This window comes from Nicotiana tabacum, chromosome 13 (genome assembly GCF_000715075.1).
Source record: "Nicotiana tabacum cultivar K326 chromosome 13, ASM71507v2, whole genome shotgun sequence".
In the NCBI taxonomy this organism is placed as follows: Eukaryota; Viridiplantae; Streptophyta; class Magnoliopsida; order Solanales; family Solanaceae; genus Nicotiana; species Nicotiana tabacum.
This window is the reverse complement of record NC_134092.1, coordinates 2047216-2068538: the sequence shown is the minus strand read 5'-3', so window position 1 is coordinate 2068538 and position 21323 is coordinate 2047216. Positions and strand designations below refer to the sequence as shown.

The window sequence follows — 21323 nt, the reverse complement described above, 5'->3', positions numbered from 1 at the left end:
AATTAAAAAAATAAAATGATAGAAATAAAAAGTTATAACTAATAAATTAAAATAAAAACAAAAAGAAAAAAAACTAAAAAGCAACCTTGTAATTACATAGTGTAATTATCACTAATTCTCACCTCCCCTTGAGAATTGGATGGTGTAATTACACCCTCCAATTACACTTAACTTCGCACTGACCAAGTAATTGCTTAGTCAAACAAACATGTCAAATTGTGTAATTACACCCAATTACACCAAAATCCATTTCCAAGGGGGCTTTCCAAACATGCTCAAGTGAATTTGATTTAGTATGGAATTTCAAATAAAAAAAATGTTTTGAAATTTGTGGATTTAAAATAATTTATAAATAGTTGTAAGCTTATGAATAGTTTTATTTAAAAAAAAAAATCTAAAGTTAATTTATTTTTAAATATAAAAAGGTATTATTCTTTTGGAGTGAATTAAAAAGGAAAGATTCTTTTGACTTCCTCTTTAATTAGGGAGTTCTTTGCATACCACCGAATGTAATTTCTCTATTTGCACCTTTTTGTTTTTTTTTTCATCCCATATGTATATGCACTTAGTATAAAGCATTGCCATATATACTTGTCATATTGTGGGTCTATTGTACGCAGCCTTACCCTGCATTTTTGCAAGAGACTATTTCCACGGCTCTTATAGGTAAATCATGTTTTCTAAAATTATAAAATTACAGCAACTATATTAGAACAGATGTTTCCGATACGCTAATGCACCATTTAAGAGGAAGAGAATTTTTCATATCACAATTAGCCTTTAAAGTTAGTCCTCCGCGCCAGTGCCTAGGACAAAGCTCGGAAATGCTAAATTGACATCCCTGAAAAACCACGTAAAGAAGCAGTTAAAATGTGATGGAGTTCAACCGTTTAGACACAGTCGTGACATTGCAACACAAAATATGGTAAAAATCAGTATAAGGTCCTGAATGTAGTTTACAAGTCTGAATGCAATTTAACGAGCTGAAAGCAACATTGGATTAAATATGAACAAGTCCAAGACGAAAAGGATCTTGATGTAATAGGAGCTGAAAACATACATTAAATATGGAAGAGTCATGTTTCTTAACAACGTTGGATTTCTAGCTGCATATTCTCTCCACTCCTCTTGGTCGATCCTGCCATCACCATTTGTATCTGTTTCTTTAAATGTCTGCACGATGGATTAGTGATTTAGTGCAAACAACAATTGCATTAACTTCAATAAAATGAAGACTTTAAGCTAGACAAAAACAGAATAGAAATCCTGACCTTGTCGACAATGGCTTCAACAACATCATCTGAAAGGTGAAGATCAGATTCGTCGAGAAGAGCTAAGACCATCTCCTTCAACTGCTTTGTAGGCATATACATGTGATATACGTGACAAGACTGTAAATTTACTTACCAAAATTGCACATAATTCCACAAAAACTAGAAAATACATTCACATTTATACACCCATGACTTTATGAAATTGCTTCTCATGCTCTAAACATACGCTAGAATGACTAAGCAAGTCGGTAATCAAGCAAGAACATGTAATAGTATATCTTTACCTCCTCGCGCTCGATGTAGCCAGTGTGCCCAAGATCATATAACTTAAATGCATCTGAATCAAAAGTTTTCAACATTTTTAAAATTGTAACAAGAACACTTATTGATTGTAAGCATACAAATGAAAGGGGAGTCACTAAAGTATGCAGATAACAATTTGAAGTCCTGAGGTGTGCGTTCCTCACATGCAATTTTCTCAGATTCAGGAGTCCTTGGATGGAAAATGCTCAATGCTTGTACAAATTCTTCAAAATCAATTTGTCCATTTTGCTTGGCATCAAAAAGGGCAAATATCTGCAGAGAACGAGAAGTGCAGAGAAACAGCTGAACAATCAAAAAACACACTACAGAATAAAGAAACTGGAACCCCCAACACATGAGCACACCCTTTTCGATCTTTCCCGTTCTTCCTTCCTCGGGGATTTTGACAGTTAGTTAAAGAACATACCCTGTCAGCGAAAAGGTTTTCTTTCTTATGGTTCTTGAAAAGTGCCAGTAAGAGTTCTTCCTGTGGAAAATCAGTAACAGCTGTTATTAGGCAATTAGCTTGAAATTCGGGAGATAGAAGCCACAGACAAGAAATTAAGGCTAAAAAACTAATAGCTTTTTGGTAGCCATTCTAAATTCAGGCGAGATACCTTATGGATCAGCCCGTCTTTGGTGATGGAGCAGCTTAACTTCTTGTATAGATCCAGCAATGCTTCTACTTCGCTGACAGTGACTGCACAAGTAAAGCTTTTTAAATTATCATATTAGCTAATTAATTAAACAAGCAAAGAAAAAGTCTTAACTTACAAATCGTTTCAGAAGCAAGTGCAATGGGATCTGCCAATACAGATCTTGCTCTATCTTTTTTAGAAGCTTTGCCACCCATAGCGACAACAACAGCACGATCCTAATAGGTATAAGCTGTTGAGAAAATTCAGAACATTAGGAATACAGTTTTGGATAACATATTAATTACCAGGATACCAACCTCATCAAACTAAGATTTGAAGTAACTTACAAACAGTCGGAAGAAGCCAAAGATAAGATTAACAATAGACAAATTGCTTCAACTTTATCAATTAGTCTAGCAGTCTAAAAAATTTCCCTTACTTTCGTCATGCTAAACGTTCAACCGTATTTATATCTGAAGTATAATCTAATTCTTATACTGAATGCGGAGATAGATATAACATTAAAGTGGACATTGTCACCTCAAAAGGACATTAAACCATTTGAGATATACTTTCTGTCCGCCTGCCCCTTTCAACAGAGGCCAAGGCCAAGTAGAGAACCGTAAAGCATGAAATCCTAGTTAAGGTTTGCCTAAGGCACGGACTGTCAGATGACACTCAACATATAGAATATTACATAGTTATCGTGACGATGCAACTAAGTAATATATCTAGACTTCATCAATTAAAGAATGAAAATTTGAATGCTAAACCAGTGTTATTCAAACCCATCTCTTTGTAGCTAAACCTATAAAGTGATGCAAGGGTTATGAAGTCATGTGCTTCAGTGAAGTGAGTGCTTTAAAATCATGTGCACAGTGATCTCGACAAGAACTTTAAGGATTTAAATTAACATCGTATGTAAGTGATGCACCAGTTCGAAACTCGATAGGTAATGGACCCGCCCCTTAACCTCATAGGCAGAGCCAGAATATCAAACTTATGGGATCAGTATTCTAATCGTTTAAAGTTATTGAGTTCTAAATTAATAATTTATACATTAAAATAGATTTTTAAAGACAAATACAAGGTTTGAATCAAAGTTGTTGGGTTCGGCCGAACCTGCTTCCGGAATTCTAGCTCTGCCCCTGCTTAACCCTTATCCGCTTAAAAACTAGGCTTTTGTCTGCAACAGAGTTCGAGTCCTTGACATGTGCCTACCCCACACATCAAAAAATACACTCTTATCACTAAACCTAAGCTTGGGGACATTAATTTGATTATCATAGTACTAAATTTTATATATGTGTACTTCACATCAAAGAAGTGTGTCTTTCCCATCAGCTTTTCACTTCAAGCCCACTAAATCTTGTCCTTGTGTTTGCGCTTTTTGCTTTTAGAAACACTACTTCAAACACCCTTTAACCAGATTCTTCCAACAATTCATTCTCCTTAAACAAAATCTAACTACTCAAATTGTCCTTTAACTTCACTTATTCCCATAGTCCACACTATATCTGCATTATTGTGAAATCAAAAGTATTTTTTTCACTTTCAAATTCCTTACAATAACACTAACAATTACTCTCAACTACAAGCTTCACTAAGCATAAAGATAACACCTTCACCAATAAAGTGTACTCCCTCGGTCCCATTTTATATGGCTGTAGCATGAATTTTAAAAAAGAAAAATAAAAAACTTTTACATTGCTATAAATCATCTCATTATTTTATTAAGAGTAAAATGAAAAGTTTAAAGTTAAATTATTTCTAAACATAAAAATATATTTATTTTTTTTACAGAAAAATAATTCGACGAAAAATGGGACAGAGGTCAGAGGTCAGAGGTCAGAGGGAGTATGCAATTATAAAGAAAAACAAAAAAGGATCAATCTTTTTTATTTTTCCAACTAATAAAGCATTGATTCCAACTATGGATCATGAAAGGAAAAGTGGAAGCACATGAAAGTTAAAAAGTTAAAAAGAGTGAACTTGAGGGACTAAACAACAAAAGGAATTTGATACTACCTGTCAAAAAAAGGGGAGCAAATTTTACTTTTATGGACATTAAAAAAAAATTCAAAAGAAAGAAGAAGAAGAAGAAGAATAGCATATATACCTGAGACGGGTCAAGGGCAGAAGGGAAGATTCAAGATGCGGTTTGTCGATTTTCAGGTTAATGCTTTTGACTTTTCTGAGCAGAAAAAACATCATCGCCTCGGTTTCAGACAAAATCTAGTAGGCGCCGAAAACAAATGATTTGTTTTTAAATATAACTTAAGTCGGGTTTACGGATTTAAGTTATAACTACTGTGTAAATTTTATAATTTGCTTACCATTTATTTTAAATTTATTTTACCCTTAAAATCAAGTAATAATTAAACTTGTAATGTGATTTTAATAATACGTGATTTTGCTCAATATTAGTTGATTAACTTAGAGATAAATGATGCGAATTGACAAGAATGTAAAACAAATCAATGCTTGGACAATGCCCTCAAGTTGATGAACCCTCGAGAATAATGAAGTAAGAACAATTTAAAAAAATAATAAGTTGATGAACTAAAGCAAGAAATATTATATTGCCTTGATATGCGTGAATGTAAGGTGCTTGCAAATGATGGGAACTTCCCTTTCTATACTAAAGGATTCCTAATTATGGTACAATTCTAATCACGGAAATAAATCTCATGATTGGTACCAATAACCGCTCTTGATTTGATCTGTTCAGGGATTTTCGCCGTGATCTTCGATCGGTTAAGGATATCTCGTCATTTTGTTATTATGCTCCACTCGAAGTTGGTCATACTTGGTCTCGATTGTTGCTGGCCTCGGTCTCAATGTACACTTCGATCTCTAGGTTCGATGTCTCATCTTCGAGCTCGGGTCTGATTTATTACGAGGCTACCCCCGATGCAACTCCCTTGTCTTGATCAAACAGTAAAATCGGGTAGGCCCGATTTTGACCGTATGCAGATAGTCCCCTCGTTTCTTGGAGTGTAATTAGAAGAAATGAACTGAGCCTTCGACTTAGTATCTCGACAAATTATGACGTCACACTCGTGACGTAAGCGACAGAGGCGACTGAAGCAACACGTCTACACAGTTCTCAAGATCATTAATTAGTGCCAGTTGGCGGTCGGCCACTAGTGTTTTCAAACCGCCACAACAGATATTATAAATAGACCATCTTCATAACTTTCACAAACTTTACTTTCAAAATCTCCCCTAATCTTCTAAAACTCTTTTACTCCCTTCAAGCTTATCAATTATGTCGGTTCTTCAGACCCCGTTTGCCAATCTTTTCTTAAATCAACAAGTTTCGTCTTTTTCTTTCTTTTTCCTCATATAACAATGGCAAAAACATCAAAAGTCGTTCCTCAAAAGGAAAAAGCTTCCTCGTCGCAGTCGGCCGGTGATAAAATGCCGGTGGAGCCACGCATCGAAGAGTGCGTTCCCGGGTCATGCGACCTCACTTTAGATTTTAAATTTGAAAAACCCTCTTCGGTTCCTGGCCGATGTGAGCCCATGACGAGATATATATAATCGATAACTGAAGGCGATCTCGAGCAGGTGAAAAAAGATTGCCACTTGGAAAACAAAGAGGTGGTGGTTCCTACCCCCGAGGAGGATATCACCACTCATGTGAAAGGGTTTTTAAGTGTTTACACTTACCCTTTCACGCTGGATTTTGTCGATCCCGTTATAATCGACTTCTGCCGCCAATATCACATAACCCTAGGCCAAATCCACACCTCTTTTTGGCGCATCATTATTTTGCTCTGATTCTTCGTGAGCAAGGTCGAAGGGATGCCTTTCACCCTCGATCATCTCATTAGACTATACAGCCCCCATCTCTACCGAGGCGGATTAGTAAGGCTTTAGCATCGAGCCACAAAGGTGTTATTCTTGAGCATAGACGAGGATAAAGATCGAGGATGGATGGGCCGGTTTGTCCGAGTCCAGACTTCTGACATAATTCCGGCCGAGAAGATGTCATTCCTTGAGGAATGGAACATGAAGTGTAAGTACAAACCCACCAACAGCTTATGTTGATTGTTTTGCTTCCTTTATCCTTTCTTATCTACATCCTTCCTTATGATGCAACGGTCTCTTGGTTGCCTGATGCGATCCCGAACCTTGCAGACTGGGTTCGGGAACTGGCCTTGACTTTCTTGTATGCTAAGCACTCGTGGAGCGATTTGGCTGAGGGCCGATGGGAGGCCAAAAATCAAGGTAAGCTTCTCTGTCTGTGTTCCATTCCTTCCTGTGAAACGCTTCGTTTTCACTTGATTTCCTTCCATTCAGGTCTTGGAGACAAAGCCGTCATGAGGCCACCTTCATCTGGGGAAGGGGAGGTCCTGAAACCGGCTGAGGATAAGAAGAGGAGAAGGGCTTCGCCTTCTGATATTCCAAAGCCTAAGAAGAGTAAGGCTCGTAAGTCGAAAAATGACTCCGCAACCCAAAAACTATAGGGTGAAGAAGAGGAGGGAGAAGATGGTGACAGTGTGCTTTGTGGCTCGAAATAGGGGAAGCATCGAAGCTTCGAAACCAGCTGAGTCGGTGATGGTCGAGAAGATATCGGAAGATGTTCCGAGCAAAGTTCCCGAGTCATCGGGGACTGATGACGTCTCCCGTTGTGACGAACAATCGGCAGGCGTGTCTGAAGGGTCCGGCTCCGAGGCCCGTCGAAAAGGAGAGAGTGCCCCAAGTGACTTGCTTGGGGAAATCAATATTGATGATTCGCCACCCAGCCCCACATTTTCTGAAGGGCAATTTCGGGAGGCTCAGTCTATTAAGACCCCCGATGTGGGAATGGCCCACGAAGGGGATGACATATTCCATGGTTGCTTCACGGGGGTCGATGACATTTTCGACCTGGATGCAACGATCATTTTTTATGAGGCTCAGCGACTCCTGAGCTAAGTAAATTTCAACCCCGTTATTAGGTTTGCGTTTGCTTTTATTTCCTTTTGTCTGATTTTCTCCCTTTCTCCATAGGTTATGACGCTCCATCGAGAAGAGTTTACCAAATCCCGAGCTGAACTAAACTGGTGTGAGGCTGATCTCAAAAGGCTTACGGAGGAGAGAGACACCCTCAAACTACTCTATGTGCAAAAAGAAGATGAGATCATGGACCTCCGAGCTGAGTTGGCAAGAGCTCATAAAGAGCAGATCGATCTTATCGAGCAGGTAACGTAAATTTTCAGGGAGCTTGGCATATTAATTTGATGGCGACTAACACTTAGATCCTGCAGGTTCAACAGAAGGCCGAAAAGATTGAGCAGCTTTGCTAGGAGGCTAAGGTGAAAGAGATAGAGACTTTGAGGTGGAAGCAGAGTATGGACCACCTTGCCTTGGAGAGAGATACGGCTCGAGCCTAGCTGTCTTCGCTTGAGCGTCAACTCTTAAGCGTGAAGGAGGAGATCTCGTCCCGAGCCAAGAAAATTAAAGAACTCGAGGCTCGGTTGGCCGTTGTGCTTGCAAAGGCCACAACCGAGGCGAAGGCGGTCGTGGCCGTCTACCGAGCCGATGTTGAAGCCGCTAATGCTAGAGCAAAGGAAATTTCTGATGTTGCTCAGGTTCGTTTATCCTGTGTTTCCGAGTATGCTAAGCGCCAGTCTCGGAGAGAGACTCTCAAAGAGGTACATGCTCGTGGCTTTGACCTCACGGGCGATGTCGAGAATGCGAAAGTACTAGAGGACGAAGCCAAAGCTTTACTCTCTGACGACGATGACTCCGGGAGCGTGAGTGGATCCAAGAGCGGAGGAAATGAAGATGAAGCTCCTGAGGAGGATTAGGCACTTATAATTTTTTCTCATTTTTTGGATTTTTATGTAAGACCCTGAGTGATCCATGTAAATAATTTTACATATATGAAAGATCCTTTTTTTCTTTCCGATTTATCTCTGATTTCTGTTTCGTAAAAAACTCTGTTTTGCTTTCGCCTCGTGATAATTCTGATATACTTTTGGTCTTGTGAGAAATTTGACTCACTTCGTTATCTTGTGAATTTTTTGTTGAAATCTAATTGCTATAGTCTCTATAATCGAGTGAGCACTTGCTCGAACTCGGAATAGAAAAACCCTTAGGTTTTTTGGTTAAGCGAGGGCGGGTCCTCGAGCTCAACAATGTAATGGCCCTTAGGCTCTTGAATCGGGCCGATATGGCCTTGAAAGAGTGACTTTTTTCCCCTTTTTTGGCTTAAAAGTTTTAATAAAAATTTGTAATGCCTTAGCATAAATTTGTTCAATTTGGTACCTCTTAAGGTTTTCTAGGGTTGATGTTATCGAAACCCTATGTAAATTTGCCGAGGGTAGCCCTTTTAAAACCAGTTTTATGAGAATGTTTGAAGGCCTGTTTGATTACGGAATTCGGACGTCTCCGAACCGTGTTAGTTTGGTCGTAGCCTTTAACTCAATATCTGCCCATTGGGCTTGTTTCTCAATTGTACTTCAAGCTTGTTCGAAGTATCAGTCCCTAGATGGGGTGGTCGTGGCCTATAAAATTGAGGATTGCCTTTTTAAGGTCTTTAAGATTTCGAATTTGATTTTCGGATGGCAGTCCCAGACTACGAGGTTAATTGCTCGAGCTTTAGTTGCGATTGGATTTTGAGCAGGTTCCCGTAATATATCGTAAGTACGAAATTGTAAAGTAGAAATCTTACTAAGGCATGAAACATCTGGTAAGGAAAAAGTACTTCTTTCGATAGATCATTCATGCGTACATGTTTTACCATTAGGGCTCGGGCAATCTACGTGGGCACGGTTAGTTTGACCGTTTGGCCTTTTACAGAATTTTCCTATCGAGACTCTGCTGACACGAAGCGTCTTCCTTGAAGACATAACATTCGAGGGTGATGCCCCCCAGTTTTCGAGGTTATTGTAAAGAAACCTCGGATGCTGTTGAATTGTCCCCAGGTAGCACATATAATTGTTGCCTCATTAAAAACCTCGCCGGAAAAACCCATTTGGGACAAAAACCGATCTAAGGGAAAAAGAGTGCAATACGTGCTTTAAAACCTGAGGTTTCAATGTCTTTGACCGAACACCTGCAATAAGTTAGTATTGAATATAAATGAAAAAATGGAGAGAGTCATACCTTAGCAATAATATCGTTTGAGGAGTGAGATGTTCTAATTATTTGGCAGTTGTTCGCCGTTCATCGTGCCAAGCTTATAAGATCCCTTTTCGATGATATCGAGGACATGATATAGTCCTTCCCAATTTGGGCCGAGTTTCCCCTCGTTTGGATCTCGAGTGTTGAGGGTGACTTTTCTCAGAACTAAGTCCCCTATTTTGAGGTGTCGAAGGTTGGCTCTTCGTTTATAGTATCTTTCGATTTGCTATTTTTGGACGGCCATTCGAACGAGGGCAGCTTCCCATTTTTCGTCTAGCAATTCGAGACTTATATTCATAGCCTCGTGATTTGATTCTTCCGTTGTGTATCGAAACCTGACGCTTGGTTCCCCGACTTCGACCGGGATCAGAGCTTCGACGCCACACACTAAGGAGAACGGTGTTTCCCCCGTACTAGATTTTGTCATTGTCCGATATGCCCATAGGACTTCTGGCAGAATTTCTCTCTATTTCCCCTTAGGTTTTGAATGATGGACTTGTTCGTCGACTCGGCCTGTCCGTTCCCACTAGGATGATACGGTGTCGATAATATCCTTTTTATTTTTTTTTATCTTAGAGGAACTTCGTTATTTTGCTGCCGATAAATTATTTCTCATTGTCGCACACTATCTCGGCGGGTATCCCGAATCTGCATACGATGTGATCCCAAATGAAGTCTATAACTTCTTTCTCTTTAACTTTCAGCATGTGCTTCAACCCATTTAGAGAAATAGTTAGTCATAAATAAAATGAACTTAGCTTTACCCGAGGCCGACGTCAGAGGGCCGACGATATCCATTCCCCATTTCATGAACGGCCATGGGGACAAGACTGAATGGAGCTGCTCCCCGGGCTAATGAATCATCGGTGCATGTCTTTGGCATTTGTCATATTTTCGAACAAACTCCTTAGTATTTTTTCCATACTGTCTCAATAATACCCTGCTTTGATGACTTTGTGAACCAGTGATTCGGCATCGGAATAGTTCCCGCAAGTGCCCTCGTGAATTTCTCGTAGGACGTAGTCGATGTCTCCCGGACCCAAGCATATTGCCAACTGCCCATCGAACATCCTTCTATATAATGTTCCATCTTCGGCTAATGTGAATCGTACAACTTTCGTTCGTAGAGTTCTCGATTCCTTAGGGTCCGACGAAAGTTTCCCATTTTTCAGGTAATCGATAAATTTGTTCCTTCAATCCCAAGTTAGGCTCGTGGAGTTTATTTCGGCGTGGCCTTCTTCGACTATTAACTTTGAAAGCCGTACGACAATCCTCGAGCTGATTTCATTATCTTCGACTGACGACCCCAAATTTGCAAGAGCATCGGCCTCAGCGTTCTGCTCTCAAGGTACATGGTGTAGGATCCATTCTTTGAACATGTGTAAGGTTACCTGTAATTTGTCTAAGTACCTTTGCATCTGATCTTCTCGAACTTCAAAGGTTTTGTTAACCTGGTTAACCACGAGTTGGGAATCACACTTGGCCTCGATGACTTCCTCTCCCAAACCTTTAGCTAGCTCGAGACCTGCAATCATGGCCTCATACTCAGCCTCATTATTAGTCAACTTAGAGGTTTTGATAGATTGTCTAATCGTATTGCCTGTGGGTGGCTTCAAAACGATGCCTAACTCGGACCCCTTCATAATCGAAGATCCGTCTGTGAAAAGGGTCCACATCCCTGAGGATGTACCCGATTTTAGCAATAATTCCCTTCCGACTTCGGGTATAAGGGCTGGCGTAAAGTCGGCCATGAAATCTGCCAAGATTTGAGACTTGATGGCCGTTTGGGGTTGATACTCGATATCGTACTCACTGATTTCGACGGCCCATTTACCAGTTGGCCCGAGAGCTCGGGCTTATGCAAAATGTTACGAAGAGTATAAGTGGTTACAACACAAATTGGGTGGCATTGGAAATACGGTTTTAATTTCCTAGAGGCGCTTATTAAAGCAAGCGCTAGTTTTTCTAAGTTTGGGTACCGGATCTCTGCTTCACCTAAAGTTCGGCTAACGTAGTAAATAGGAAATTGCGTACCTTGCTTTTCTCGAACTAGGACACCACTTACCACGACCTCCAAGATGGCCAAGTATAAATAGAGTTGCTTGTCCGCCTTTGGGGTATGAAGCAATGGCGGGCTCGAAAGATATTGTTTCAATTCTTCCAATGCATGTTGGCATTTCTAGGATCCAAGTGAAATTGTTCTTCTTTTTAAGCAGTGAGAAGAACCTGTGGCTTCGATCCGAAGACTTCGAGATGAAATGACCTAAAGCGGCTATCCGTCATGTTAATCTTTATACGGTCTTAATGCTGTCCACGGTTGTGATATCTTCGATTACCTTGATTTTATCGGGGTTGATCTCGGTTCCCCGATTTGACACAATAAAGCCGAGGAACTTGCCCGAACCGACCTCGAATGCGCATTTCTCGGGGTTGAGCTTCATGTTATATTTTCTCAATATGTCGAAGGTTTCCTGCAAATGTGTCAAATGGTCCTTTGCGCGCAGGTACTTAACTAACATGTCATCAATATAAACCTCCACTGATTTTCCTATTTGTTCTTCGAACATTCGGTTTACTAGGCGTTGATAGGTAGCACCAGCATGTTTTAGCCCAAACGGCATTACATTATAGCAATAAGTTCCATACTTAGTGATAAATGAAGTCTTTTCCTGATCCTCCGGGTTCATTCGTATTTGGTTGTACTCGGAGTAGGCATCGAGAAAGTTGAGGGTCTCGTGGCCGGTCGTGGCATCGATTAGGCGATCAATGTTCGGCAAAGGAAAGGAATCCTTTGGGCACGCTTTGTTTAAGTCTTTGTAGTCTATACATATTCTAAGTTTATTCCCCTTCTTGGGGACTACAACTACGTTTGCTAACCAATCAGGATATTTTACTTCCCAGATGGATCCTATTTTAAGAAGTTTGGTTACCTCGTCCTTGATGGACGCGTGCTTTATCTCGGACTGTGGCCTTCTCTTTTGCTTTACCAGTCTGAACTTTGGGTCCAAACTCAATCGATGAGTGGTGATATCGGGTGGAATCCCTGTCATGTCAAGGTGGGACCAAGCAAAACAATCCATATATTTAATAAGGAATTTAATGAGTTTTTCCCTAAGTTCGGGAGTAAACCTCATGCCCAGGTATACCTTTTAATCGGGCAGATGCTCGATCAGTATGACTTGTTCCAGCTCTTCGACCATTGACTTTGTGGCATCAGAATCATTGGGGGTCACGAAGGTTCGAGAGATCATGCAATCATCATCCTCGATAATTTCCTGTTGTTCCGAACCGGTCGAAGTCGGCGACTATGGTTGCTATTTGACCTTCTGCTTCTCCTTTGATTTTTGTCCCTTTGACGTTGAAAGTGACGATATAGGTTTCACCTTATTGATCGCAAATATTTCCTTCACGGTATGTTGTTCCCCATGTATTGTTTTCACCCCGTCCAGTGTCGGAAACTTCATCATTTGATAGAGAGTCGAAGGGACTGCCCTCGTGTTGTGAATCCAGGGCCTTCCGAGTAGGGCGTTGTACCTCATGTCACCCTTGATTACATGGAAATTGGTTTCTTGAATAATTCCCCATGTATTGTTTTCACCCCGTCCGGCGTCGGAAACTTCATCATTTGATGGAGAGTCGAAGGGACTGCCCTCGTGTTGTGAATCCAGGGCCTTTTGAGTAGGGCGTTGTACCCCATGTCGCCCTTGATTACATGGAACTTGGTTTCTTGAATAGTTCCGACCACGTTTACCGGTAGAATGATCTCTTAGTTAGTCGTTTCGCTGGCCATGTTGAAGCTGTTCAGGACCCGAGCTGCGAGAACGATTTGGTCTTGTTGGTCGATCTGCTCTACGACCCTTGATCGGATGATATGCGCCGAGCTATCTGGATCCACTAAAACACACTTAACTTGAACTTTATTCATAAAGATAGAAATTACCAGAGCGTCGTTGTGGGGGTGAGAAATTCCTTCTGCTTCCTCATCGTTGAATGATACGGTACCTTCTGGCACATGATATCGGGTCCGTTATTCCCTAGTAATTGATACCTTAGTGCGTTTGAACATAGGTCCTTATGGGATATCGACCCCGCCAACGATCATGTGGATTACATGTTGTGGATCTTCCTGTTCATTTTTCCTATTGGCGTCCCTTTCTCTGAAATGATTCTTGGTTCGATCACTTAAGAACTCTCGAAGGTGGCCCTCGTTGAATAGATGGGCTACCTCCTCTCTTAGTTGCCAGCAATCCTTGGTTTTTTGGCCATGTGCGCCATGATACTTACACATCAGATTGGGGTTTCTTTGGGAAGGATCGGTCTGTATGGGCCCCAGTCATCTGGTATCTTTGATTCTTCTGATTGCCGATACAATACCTGATGTGTCGGCGTTAAAATTATACTCTGACAATCGTGGTGCCTATGTATGATCGGTGTGCTTATCAAAACCACTTTTGCTCATAAGTCCCCGAGAACTCTGTCTTCGATCGCTTCTTCGATCATTCTGGGTGGAGTTGTGTCCTGGGCCACCGTTCCTGCGATCTGCGATGTATGGCTGATATCGGTCTTTGTTCGACCGAGGTTCCCTGTCGATGGTCCTCTGATTTCTAACTGCGGACCTGTTTGGGTATACCGAGCCGAAAGGAGCTCCTAACTGGTCATCTTCGACCCTGATCTTTGATTGATACCGACTATGTACATTGGCCCAAGTCATCGCTGGATATTCGATCAGATTTTTCTTCAGTTGACGTGATGCTATTGAACTCCGTTCATTCAAACCCTGAGTGAAATCTTGAACATCCCAATCATCTGTGACTAGTGGTAACTTCATGCGTTCCATTTGAAATCGGGACATGAACTCCCTTCACATTTCATTATCCTTCTGTTTTACTTTGAAAAGGTCTGATTTCCTCGTCGTAACTTTTATGGCCCCAACTTGTGCCTTTACGAAAGAATCTGTCAACATGGTAAATGAGTCGATGGAATTTGGCTGCAGGTTGTGATACCATATCATTGCTCCCTTTGACAGAGTTTCTCCGAACTTCTTCAATAGAACAGTTTCGATCTCGTCATTCTCCAAATCGTTACCTTTGATAGAGCATGTGTAGGAGGTGACATGCTCGTTGGGATCGGTGGTCCCATTGTACTTAGGTATGTCCGGCATACGAAACATTTTGGGAATGGGCTTTCGGTGCCACACTTGGAACAACTTATGTACGAACTTCCTCGAATCCAGACCTTTTAGGATCGGGGATGCCCCGGTATTTAATCAACCCGTGAATTGTACGTTTCTACCTTTTTGTCGTTGGCTTCAATTTTATTTTCTCCTGATTCGATCCGTTTGGTGAGCTCCCCGAGCATCTTCATGATGGAGGGGTTTGTTCCCGATCCGTTATCGTTCAATGTTTCCTGTATCGGTTCGGCCCTATGAACAACTTTTTCTGATGTATTGAGTTCAATTCTGCTCGATGCTCGATTTTGATTCTGGAGTTGCGATATCGCAGCTTGCCGAGCTTGCAACATTTCAAATATCATTCGAAGGCTAATTCTGCCTTCTTCACCGCTTTGTGTATTTTGATCGGCTGCCCGAGAGTCCCTACGAACACTATTTTCAGGGTCGGCGCCTAAATCCCCATGAACGGTGACACGAGAATTGACATCAACTGGATCCACATCCTGTGGTGCGTCGGGATTGATTGGAGGCACTCAGTTTCCTGGGGCGACCACGTGATCATTTTCGCCATGAAAACCAAGGTCGATGTCAGTGTGAGAGGGTACTGCTTGAGAGTTTGACATGTTGATTCCTGAAATCAAAAGCACTTACAAGAACAAGTGTAAAAGCAGTGTGTGTTATGAAGGCTAAAATATTAAGCAATCACTATTATCCTTAGCCCCACGGTGGGCGCCAAACTATTTTACCCTTAAAATCGAGTAACAATTAAATTTGTAATGTGGTTTTAAGGATACGCAATTTTGCTCAATACTAGTTGATTAACTTAGAGATAAATGATGCGGATTGACAAGAATGTAAAACAAACCAATGCTTGGAAAATGCCCTCAAGCTGATGAACCCTCGAGAATAATAAAGTAAGAACAATTTTAAAAAATAGTAAGTTGATGAACCGAAGCAAGAAATATTATATTGCATTGATATGCGTGAATGTAAGGCAAATGATAGGGACTTCCCGTTATATACTAAAGGGTTCCTAATTATGGTACAATTCTAATCACGAAAATAAATCCCATGATTGGTACCAATAATAACCGCTCTTGATTTGATCTGTTCCGGGATTTTCGCCGTGATCTTTGACCGGTTATGGGTATCTCGACATTCTGTTATTATGTTCCCCTCGAAGTCGGTCATACTTAGTCTCGATTGTTGCTGGCCTCGGTCTCAACGTACACTTCGATCTCTAGGCTCGATGTCTCATCTTCGAGCTCGGGTCTGATTTATTACGAGATTACCCCCGATGGAACTCCTTTATCTCTATCAAACAGTAAAATCGGGTAGGCCCGATTTTGACCGTATATAAAATTATTCATTGATGTTAATAAATATAGTACAATCACCTTTCAAGTACGTTAATATGGTACAACTATAATGAAAGAAATAGTTTGATGATTAGAAAAGATAAATGTGATTTGATTGGCGTTAGAACATAAATATTATCGAAACTTTGAAAAAAAAAATTAAAGTTGTGTTAAAAAAAAAATTTAGAAGTTGAAGTTGTGTTTGGACATCCATTTTAATTGAAAAAGGGTTTGAAATTTTGTGAGTGAAGGAAAATATTTTGCCCAAAAAATACCCTAAATCAGTTTTTGTGATTTTTTATTTTCAAAAACTGATCATATTCCATGAACAAATAATGTTTTTAAAATTCATTTGGTTGTCTAAGGAAAATTATTCTCCAATAAAATTATATATGCAATATTCCGCATTACTAATAGTACCAAATCACTTTTTGTTTTGTTTTGGATAACATCTATTTTGTAGCGAACCAAGTTACTAATTTAAATTTAATTAATATTAACAAGATAATTAACAAAGTTTAACTCAAGAAAAGGTCATAATCGTTAAAGACGCCTTGCCACCATGTTAGATATATTATTTGACAAATGATATGTTAATACATAGCAATGCAACCACATCAGAACAAATGTTTTCTTCTATACTGAAAGTGGCGTGTATTAAGCTCTTGTTATGCGCGAGGTCCGGGGAAGGGTCAGACCACAAGGGTCTATTGCACGCAGCCTTACCCTGTATTTTTACAATAGGTTATTTTCACGGTTCGAACTCGTCACTTCCTGATCACATGACATCAACTTTACGAATTACGCCAAACTACCTTAACAACGTTGGATTTCTAGCAGCATATTCTCTCCACTCCTCTTTGTCGATTCTGCCGTCACCTTTAGTATCTGTTTCTTTAAATGTCTGCACGATGGATTATTGATTTAGTGCATAAAACGAGACTTAAGGTACAGCAAACAGAATAGAAATCCTGACCTTGTCGACAATGGCTTCAACAACATCATCTGAAAGGTGAAGATCCGATTCTTCTAGAAGAGGCAAGACCATCGCCTTCAACTGCTTTATTGGCAAAAGAAAAATAAATCTTAGCACAAACTACATAGGATTATAACCAAAACATGGAACAACACAAGCTATAAGACATACTTGGAACCAATAAGTATGCTATGAAAAGTGGTTCAAGGTCAATCTTTTCCAACTAGTAAAGCATTAATCACAAGTATCTGTTGGTTTTTTTAAGCATAAATGTAGCTTAAAAGAGGATGAATGGGAAATAAAGGGAAATTGAAAATATTTGAGTTTCCCTCCTTGACAAAGGGATATTATCCCATATTGGAAGAAGAAGAGATTTTGATGAGTATATATACAATTGCACTTCTTCTAGCTCTTAAAGAGTTAAGAAGAAGGCAAGCCTCACGCCGTCGTCGCTCGGCTTCGGCTTCGAATAATTTTTTAGACCAAATTTATTTGTTAATAGTAAATATTAACAGAATTGTTATTAAATATCCGATTTTTTGTAAACGAAATATTAATATTAAATCCAAACGTAATAGTATATGCCCTTCACTTTTTGTAAAAGACATTTACAAAACAGTTTGACCTCTTCAGAAGAACAGTTTGTATCTCTTCAAATCTGAAGAGTTGAAGAACAGTTTGCACCTCTTCAGATTTGAAGAAACAGTTGGCACCTCTTCGGATTTGAAGAGTTGCACCTCTTCAGATTGAGCTCAACATTGGCTATAAATACCAATCCATTCTCTCAGATTTTCCATACGAATTTCTGACTTCTCCTCCTTTCTTCTGCATTATTTTAACTACAAACAAAGCATCAGTAAGTGTGATTTGCTACCGATTTTGTATTCGCTGAAACATTGGTGTTTGAAGTATCGCTACACCAGTGTGTAATTCGTTCTATCCTGGAGGAAATAATCCACAACCTTGGGTACTAAGAGGGGATTAAATTTCTTAAAAGAACACTGTGAATTCAGTGAGCTCAAATTAAATTCTGTTTCATTTATATTTATGTTATTTTATCTTCTCCATAATTGTTTTACAAATACAGCTAAACAACCGTATCAACCATAGAAAGAAAGATGGAAGTAAATGGCAATTTGCTCGTGAGTAAAAAAGATTGAACTTGAGGAGCTAAACAAGAAAAGCAATTAGATACACTGGTTAATAAGAGAAAAGGAGCAACTTTTACTTGTATGAATAAAAGACTTCAAAAAGAAAAAGGAAAAAATAAAGAAGAACCAGAAACAGGAGAATATAACGCAGAATATGTGAGTGAATTGAAGAAGAAAGGAGAATGAAAAGAGGAGATTCAGCGTTTGGCCATAGATTCCCAAATTTGTTTTGAAAAATCTGTTTCGGATGAAGTTTGACTTGAAGATGAAAATGTGTTTGGACATACGTTTTCCAAACATATTTCCCAAATTTATTTTGAAAAAATATATGTATTATTAGGGATTTGGCCCAAAACCAGCTATAGGATTTGAAATTTTGCCAAAATATAGGCAAAATTTATGACGAAATATGTGTTTGCCAAATAAAATTCAAGTTTATTTTGTCAAAATCTATGACCAAACGGGTCCTCAAAGTGCGGTGCGAGTCGGCTCCCAAGTCAATGCTTTCGGTTTTTCTGAACAGAAGAAATATCATCATCGTTTTCAGAGGTAATGAAGACAAATCTAGTAGGTAATGGAAGTCAATTGTGTTGCTTTCAAAATAAACTAATGACTGGTTTTCTGAAACCCTTGGACATAAGAATAATAAAATTCCAAAAAAAGTGAAATTGTTTTTCGAGCGAAAATGGTATTTGAAAATTAGAGTTATGTTGGACATGAATATAATTTTGGGTTGTTTTTGAAGTTTTGCGAGTGATTTGAGTGAAAATTTTGAAAAATAATTTTTGGAGTTTTTTAGATTTTCGAAAAATTTCAAAATACATTTTCAAATGAAAATTAGAAATTTTATGACCAAACACTGATTTCGATTGAAAAAAAGTAAAAAAATTAGCATGTTCAAACGGGTTCTTAACCGTACAATGGAAAATGTGTTTTTAGACCCTTTATATAGAATATGTTATATCTAGATTATCTTTAAAATTATAACAGTACAAGCTTTACACTAATACATGATTAATCAATTAATGTAATGGTACATATATATTAAATGATCAAACATGCACATTTCAATTAATTGAGAGTTAAATTTATTAATCGGATATCAGAGTGATCAAAAATTCAAAATTAGAATATCTCCATATATTTGTGAAATTAAGGGTGTGTTTGGTACGAAAGAAAATGTTTCCATGGAAAATATTTTCCTAGAAAAGATTTTCATGGAATATGAGTGATTTTATCACTTATTTTTCCTTGTTTAGTTGGTGTGTGAAAATTTTTTTACGGAAAATATTTTTTAGTGTTTGGCTAGACGACCCAAAATCTCACCTCAGGTGTCATGATGACACTTAGTCTCTAAGACTAGATAAACCGATTTCAATTTCATTTCAAGCCATTTTTAAAAAAAATAGATAATCGAAACCCACAACGGAAATAATTATAATAGCCTCCCAAGACTGGTAATAATGAGTCACGAACTCTAACTGAATACATGTAATGATCTCAAGGATCGAATATACAATATTGTTCGAATAAGAGTTGACAGTACAATAAAATAGACAGGACTCCAAGGGACTGCGACAACCAAGCAACTCTACCTTGAATCCTTGCTATCACACACTAACTCTGCCCGAGTCTGATATCTCCAATACCTGGCTCTGCACAAAAATATGCAGAAGTGTAGTATGAGTATACCACAGTCGGTACCCAGTAAGTATCAAGACTAACCTCAGTGGAGTAGTGACGAAGTACAGTCAAGACACTCACTAGTCTAATAACCTGTGCAATATAGTATACAAAATTAATGAAAAATAAATGACAGTGATAGCAACAACAATCAACTAGTGATGTAAACAGCAAGGCAGCAAGAACATCATAATTATTTTTCAAACGAATAAGAAATACAAGTACAACTAATTAAACAAGTCCTTCAAATATAAATCTTTCACATATAATTCTTTCAAATAAATATCTTCCGAATATATTTCTTTCGAATAAATATCCTTTGAATATAAAACTCTTTCAAATAAAAATCTTGCAAATATACTCCTTTCAAATAAATATCTTTTGAATATAAAACTCTTTCAAATAAATATCTTTTGAATATAATTCCTTCGAATAAAAGTCACTCTGTGATACCTCGTTTCATAATCATAAAATACGGGTCTCAGCCCACTTTCATATTTTTACTGTATCTCATGCCCATATTTCTGTCAACACCGCAAGGATAACTCACATGCCAATAATAAAAATCATTATATTTTTTCGGCACATCGTGCCCACATTTCATATCACATCTGCACGGACAGTTCACGTGCCAATAACATAATCATTATATTTCACTGGCACCTCGTGCCCACATTTCATATCACATCTGCACGGACAGTTTACGTGCCAATAACATAATCCGCCCGGCAATAGCCACAAGCTCACAATTTCAACATGAATCGGACTATTATCAAGTTACTAACAACAAGACAAGTTGTACAAGAGATAAAAATAAATACCAGTAAAAATCACAACATCATATAAAAATCACCAACAAAATAATCCCACATCATAATGTATCATCCCTGACAATAGCTACCCTTATCTCTCATATAGCCACTCATACACTCCATAATAATAGCCACCCTTATCCCTCCGCCCTAACAATATCAATATCCACCCTTATCGCTCTTATAGCCACTCCTATCGCTCCTATTAATAGCTACCCTTATCGCTCATATTATTAGCCACCCTTATTACTCTGCCCAGACAATATCCCAACACACATAATGTAACGATCTGACCGGTTATTTTGAGAGTTGTTGCCCCATTTCCTCAGTTATTGCTTATTTTGTACTTTATAGTTGTATTGTGACTTGCCGGGGTAGTCAGTTCGAGTCCAGAGAGATTTCGGAATGAATTAAGACACTTAGTCTCAAGGTTGAAAACTTAAGTTGAAAAAGTTGACCGGATATTGACTTATGTGTAAACGACCCCCGAAATAGAGTTTTGATGATTCAAATAGCTCCATATGGTGATTTTGGACTTAGGAGCGTGCCCGAAAAATTATTTGGAAGTCTGTAGCTAAATTAGGCTTGAAATGGCTAAAATAGAAATTTAAGTTTGAAAGTTTGACCGAAGAGTTGACTTTTTGATATCGGAGTCGGAATCTAGTTCTGAAAATTTTCATAGCTCCGTTATGTCATTTATGACTTGTGTGCAAAATTTGAGGTCAATCGGACTTGATTTGATAGGTTTCGGCATCAAATGTAGAAGTTGAAAATTCTTAAGTTCCTTAAGCTTGAATTGGGGTATGATTCATGGTTCTAGCGTTGTTTGATGTGATTTG

The 21323-nt window shown here is 38.9% G+C and overlaps 1 protein-coding gene across 3 annotated transcripts; it reads right to left on the bottom strand.

Annotated features, from left to right (window-relative positions):
- Positions 1 to 569: 569 nt before the first annotated feature.
- LOC107784734 (calcineurin B-like protein 7) lies at positions 570 to 4471 on the bottom strand. Of its 3 annotated transcripts, none has more exons than XM_016605908.2 (9): positions 4335 to 4471; positions 2352 to 2465; positions 2195 to 2277; positions 2005 to 2064; positions 1742 to 1850; positions 1559 to 1611; positions 1272 to 1352; positions 1061 to 1173; positions 570 to 841 (listed from the first exon to the last, which is right to left on the bottom strand). In XM_016605908.2, the coding sequence occupies exons 2-9, from the start codon at positions 2428 to 2430 to the stop codon at positions 787 to 789; spliced, it is 633 nt and encodes a 210-aa protein (XP_016461394.1). In that variant the 5' UTR covers positions 2431 to 2465; positions 4335 to 4471; the 3' UTR covers positions 570 to 786. The 3 variants fall into 3 exon arrangements, with proteins under 3 accessions (XP_016461394.1, XP_016461395.1, XP_075083775.1); XM_016605909.2 differs by lacking the exon at positions 4335 to 4471 and adding an exon at positions 4244 to 4301; XM_075227674.1 differs by lacking the exon at positions 4335 to 4471 and adding an exon at positions 2756 to 2779.
- Between the last annotated feature and the right edge of the window lie 16852 nt (positions 4472 to 21323).